Source organism: Phyllobates terribilis, unplaced genomic scaffold (genome assembly GCF_046119375.1).
Source record: "Phyllobates terribilis strain yellow unplaced genomic scaffold, ASM4611937v1 Scaffold_62__1_contigs__length_8034531, whole genome shotgun sequence".
NCBI classification, from domain to species: Eukaryota; Metazoa; Chordata; class Amphibia; order Anura; family Dendrobatidae; genus Phyllobates; species Phyllobates terribilis.
This window is the reverse complement of record NW_027362822.1, coordinates 5,705,797-5,711,559: the sequence shown is the minus strand read 5'-3', so window position 1 is coordinate 5,711,559 and position 5,763 is coordinate 5,705,797. Positions and strand designations below refer to the sequence as shown.

Sequence of the window (5,763 nt, the reverse complement as noted above, 5' to 3'; positions counted from 1 at the left end):
GTGGCCTAGTCGGTGGCGGTGTCATGGCGGTCTCGGGTACGGCAGGGGGACTTTCGGGCTCTGCGACGGGGAGCTGGGGCAGGTGGGTGGTCTTCTGGTATGGGGTATAGGCGTCCCCCTTACCTGCTGCCATACGTCTCGCTCCCTCTTCTGCGCCGTCTCCGGCCTTGGGTCCTCCCGCGTCATCCGCAGAGGTAGTCGGTGTCTTCTTCCAAGGGAGCGGGTTCCGTGGACGGATTCCAGCTTGCTGGGCCATCTCCCGGCCCCACTCCGCCAGGATCTCCCTCTGCACTCGGGCCATCCTTCCCGCGAGGCCCTCCAGGGCACTCCGCGCGCACTCCCGATCTCGGGGAAGCTGCGCCAGGATCTCCGCTAAGCCTAGCGGGGTTGTTGACTCCAGCAGGCTCCTGACCATCGGGTCGGTGCTGCTCTGCTCTGCTTCCGGCAGGCTCCTGGCCAGCGGGCCGGTGCTGCTCTGCTCTCCTCTTTTTTCCTTTTGCAGGCTCCTGGCCAGCGGGCCGGTGCTGCTCTGCTGCCGCTCCATTCCCGGGTCTACTCTTCCTCTTCTCGACTCCGGGTGCTCTCGCTCTGGACACCTTGCCTCCGGGTGCGCTCGTTCTAGACTGCTCCAAGCGACACCCATCTTTGCTCTTTTCTTTCGTCTCCTCCCACTTCGAGGGCGGTCCCGGGGCAACTCGGTGACTGTCAGCTCCAGGGGTAGTTCTTTCACGCTGACAGACACCTCCAGCATCACAGTCTCTGTTGGTGGGGGCGGTTTCCACTTTTGGCGCCATTTTCTGTCCCGGCCCACGATGGGAGGTGGCCTCTCGCCCTCCTTTGGCACGCCCATAATGGCGTCCGCTGCTCTTCCAAGGCGGGAAATCTGCGGTTTTGGCGGGAAGCGTCGCCCAGTGGCGGGAAACTCTGCAGATGGCGGGAACAAGCTGGAAATGGCGGACAATCGGCGGGAAACGACTGGTGATGGAGTCCGATGGCGTGGACCCTCCGGAACCGGCGGGAGACTTCTTTCTGAGGTAAACTTGCACTTTTCTTCAGGCACGCAGTACCCGGGTGTTGCGGGCACGTAATCCTGCCGACTACGCCAAAGTTGACGCGCCCCCTGGGACATATTCCTTTTTGAGGGGAATACCCGGCACCGGATCAGATGGGGGGTTGTAGTCTCCGAGCGGCTGTGACCCGGTCCCGTGCCCAGGGCGTCAAGCTCAGGGTTATGTGGCAGTCGTTACTGATGTTATTAAAGTTCGTTATGTCGACTACGCCACCCGTTGTGATGCGGTCACTGTGGCCGCCGCTGCAGCAGGGTCCGCTGAGGCTGATGGTGGATGCGCAGCTTGGTGGGATAACCCCCAACGGGAGGGGTATAGCCTCAGAGGGGACAGGCGCAGAGGATGGGGGTTGTGGTGGTGCGGTGCAGCCGGTAATGATGACAGACTCGGGTAGTGCAGTTAAGGGTCTTTACTTACTGCAGATGTTCCTGGTCACTCTAGCTCCAAGTGACCTCCCGAGCCGTGCTGCGTCCACCAGGTCCTGGATCCGGCCAACCCCCAAACAAGTCCGGAGCGTGGCCCTGAGCTCTCCCTCTGTCCTTTCTTCAGCCGTCCCCACCAGTGATTCACCTAAATCCAGCTCCCTCGGGCCTTCTGTTGGGCAACCTTTGGCCTCAGGTTCCCTGACCCTCCATGTGGTGTGCCTTCAGGGTGAATATAGTGGGTGACCGTGACAGACACTGCCCACGGTCTCCGGTCTCTGGCTGGGGAATGTCTTTACCCCCACCAGCTTGGGTTCCGGTACCCTTCTGCTGACTCCTCACCCGGTGTTCTTATTTGGGTTCTTGGGTCCCTTCTTTGTCCCCCCTCTGGGTCTTTCTGCACTCCACTCTCTCTCTCTTCAGGCTCAGGTCTGCTCTGCTCCCTTGCTGCAGGCTGACTTCCTCTGCAGCAGACTTGTTCTCTGCAGCTGACTGACTGACTGACAGGCTCCTCTGCGTCTGACCCTGATCCTAGTTGGTGCCCTCCTTATATATCCCTCTATGTGTGAGCTCAGGTGACCAGCACCCAATGAGCTCCTACCACTACCCAGACTGCTCCCCCTATCTGCCCCTACACTACATGGGATGTACCACCCCCCCTCCCACTCCAGCCAGGAACAGGCTCGGTCGCACCTGCACATTTCTAAGTGGGAGTGCCGTCGGCCTGCTCCTCTGGAATGGGATGTATGTAGTGCATGCAGTCTATCTGAGCTCAGTTCCACACTCCTTCCTTACCCGGGAGTGGAATATCACACCTCTGGGTTGAGGTGCAATACTCCTGTAGCAGCCGAATCCTCAGGGTGCTACAGTTTTAAGTTGCGTTATGATGATGTGAAAAGAAGTGTTCCCCTGACGGATTCCCCAACAATACATTTTGCACCTGGTCAGAAACTGGCACACATTTTAGGCCTCCCCGCCTATATTGAGGCCTCTGTAGATAACAGTCTGCTTGAGCGGAAGAAGGCTTATGCGGATATAAAAGACGGATTTTATACATTGTTTGTGTACACAGATATAATACAACATCAACTTGTGGGGGACAGTTATGTCCAACTTTTGAGAACAATCAGTGAATATGAATAGCGGTACCAGAGCGCCAATAACAGGGCAAAAATATTAAAAGGACTGATTTATTAATACACACACAACGCGTTTCGGTGCACACAGCCACCTTCATCACCTGATGAAGGTGGCTGTGTCCACCGAAACGCGTTGTGTGTGTATTAATAAATCAGTCCTTTTAATATTTTTGCCCTGTTATTGGCGCTCTGGTACCGCTATTCATATTCACTGATTGTCCTTTTCCCCCTGTTGGGGTGCGGTAGAGCTGCCTTTAATCTATTGTTTTTTCACCTGTGGGAGCAATTTAATTAAAATTACTACCCTGGTTTTCCAAGCTGCGCTGCCTTAACCCCTCCGGAGCGCTGCCTGGGGTGTTGGTGAAGCTGGGCGTCTATCTCGGCATTACATGCTACTAACCTGACCACGTGATATACCACCAAGAGATCAGGATCTGTGAACGCCGCTGGAAATAGATGACAGCCACCAACAGAGCGGAGCTTGTGGAGCTTTACACTGGGGTTGTGCAGAGGTGCACAACTTCATAAGGTTAGTAGCCATCCCCACACCCCTCTATAAATTGCAATACTGAGTCACCCATTGCGCCTTGTTCTCTCCTCTCTTTACAACTTTTGAGAACGGCTCAGGTAACCGGCAAGAGCGGTGAAATTATCACCCTTCAGTACGCAAGACCCGATTACGTGCCCTTATGCAAGCACCATTTTGATTCTGTGACAATCTCTATCTTATCAGACCAAGGTTACCCAGTTAAATTCAAGTACGGAAAAAGTATTGTGCGATTACATTTTAGACCGCGACAGCATTGACACGATAAAATGGTGTCTCAAAGGGTGTACGGAGATCCCACCATTTATGCCCGCTACTATATTGCGCAGTCGGGCCACGGTTTAGAGGGTTTCACCGGCAGAGAGTACATGTATGGCTCAGGATTGGCCGGCATATTTAAAGGTTTATTCCGCCGCGCCGTGCCCCTTTTCAGAAAGGGCTTAGAATTAGTAAAACCACACGTGAAGACGGCTGTCAGAAACATTGCTAAAGATGCTGTCACAACTGTCTCATCAGCCATTATGAATAGGATAAATACACCACCGCAGGAGGGATCTGGTATAATTTATGTTGCTAAAAAAACACAAAAAAGAAAGAGACGCGCGAGTCATTCAATACCACCAATGCTCATGAATAAAAATACAACCAAGAGACGAGCCCGTCAGAAAAGAGTAAGACGCTCTGTGGGCGACATCTTCTAAGCGATTATCATGGCCTTCCTGCATGATGCTTCTGTAGAGTGCGCAAAATCTGAACTGGATATTTTTGACATTCCCCCGACACAAACGAGTATAGAGAAATCTCTTTTTGTAGAAGTACAGCCTATTGCAGCTCTGTCAGACAATGCACCCCTAGAATTTTTCATATCGGGGAGTGGAGATTATTATTTTGACCTAAATAACACGCTGCTGTACATAAATTGTCGCATCGTCAAACAGGATAATACGCCTATTGCTGATGGAGCACGTGTGGCGCTCATAAACTACCCTCTAGCCACTCTTTTTAATCAAGTCGATATTACTCTGGGAGATCGCCTTATCTCACAATCGGACAATCTCTACAGCTATAGAGCATACATAGAGGCCCTTTTAAATTACAGCTCGCAGACGCTGTCAACACAGTTTACTGCAGGATTGTTCTATAAAGACACTGCAGGCCATCATAATGATCGGAACTTGGATGGCGCAAATGTTGGGTTTATCAAAAGATCCCTGGCAACTTCCCACTCCAGGCCTGTTGATCTCTTGGGCCCCATTTTTGGAGATATATTTAATCAACCAAAGCTAATATTGAATGGTCTTGACCTTAAGGTCAAGTTAACAAGAAATAAGGATACTTTCTCTTTGATGTCATCAGAAGTCGATCCTCTGAAAGTGCAAATCTTACAAGCGGCTCTCTATGTAAAGAGAGTGCAGGTCTCTCCAGCAGTCCGGATAGGTCACAGCCAGGCCCTCTTATCCGCAACAGCCAAGTATGCCATTGACCGAACCTGCATGAAGGTGTACAGCATCGCTGCCGGTACATGGGTCACGAACCACGAGAACCTTTTCCTAGGACAGATCCCTAAAGCTGTTATATTGTGCTTTGTAGATAATGAAGCATTTAGCGGCTCTTATGCTAAAAACCCGCTTTGTTTCAGTCACTACAATGTGAACCACGCAGCTCTATACCTGGACGGCCAGCAGATCCCCGCACGACCCTTTCAGCCTAATTTTAATATTGATTTATCCGTCAGAGAGTATATGGCGCTTGCCCATATATCCGGGAAGCAAAAGGCTGATTGTGCCATGGCAATAGATCGTGAAGAATTTATGTCTGGTTTCACTTTATTTGCTTTTGATTTATCACCTGATCAAGAACCGGGGGGGCATTTCTCACTTATTAAAACAGGTAACCTACGCGCTGAAGTTCGGTTTGCTCTACCGACCCCCCACACAATAAATATTCCCTGTGTGGCCACAGCTAATTGCATCACCTTCCTTCAACGTGTTCAGAAATTGGTTCAATATGCGTAACATGCCTGATTCATGAATCTCACCATTTGTGAAAGTGTGTTTTTTGTCTTTGAAATGTCTTGGAGATGTATTTATCTTTAAAAAAATAAAATCTTTTAATACTTTTACTGTGTCTTTGCTTTTTACATCCGTATAAAACACACACTTTATATACTTGGGGGTAGTTGTAACTTGCCCATATAATTCATATAAACACAGATCTGCTGGAACAATAAAATTCATATAAACTCATACACTATCAAATAAGAGTAAATAATCATATACCATCATCAAACTCATATAAAATTCATATAAAATGATGAATAAGATACAACACAGGAACTGATAGGGGAGGGGGAGGAGGGGTGTGGCTACACACTTTGATACACTTTGATAGGGGGCGTGGCACCTGTCAAATTGAGTTTGACGAAAGATAGGGCTGCTACACTACTGATGAGCAGTATATACAGTGACTGATGAGCAGTATATACAGTGACTGATGAGCAGTATATACAGTGACTGATGAGCACTATATACAGTGACTGATGAGCACTATACACAGTGACTGATGGGCACTATATACAGTGACTGATG

General features: G+C 50.2%; 1 protein-coding gene across 1 annotated transcript; it reads left to right on the top strand.

The window, feature by feature from the left end:
• The first annotated feature begins 3,885 nt into the window (after positions 1–3,885).
• On the top strand, positions 3,886–5,190 carry LOC141192495 (uncharacterized protein F54H12.2-like). The gene has a single exon (XM_073662022.1). The coding sequence runs from the start codon at positions 3,886–3,888 to the stop codon at positions 5,188–5,190; it is 1,305 nt and encodes a 434-aa protein (XP_073518123.1).
• The last annotated feature ends 573 nt before the right edge of the window (positions 5,191–5,763 follow it).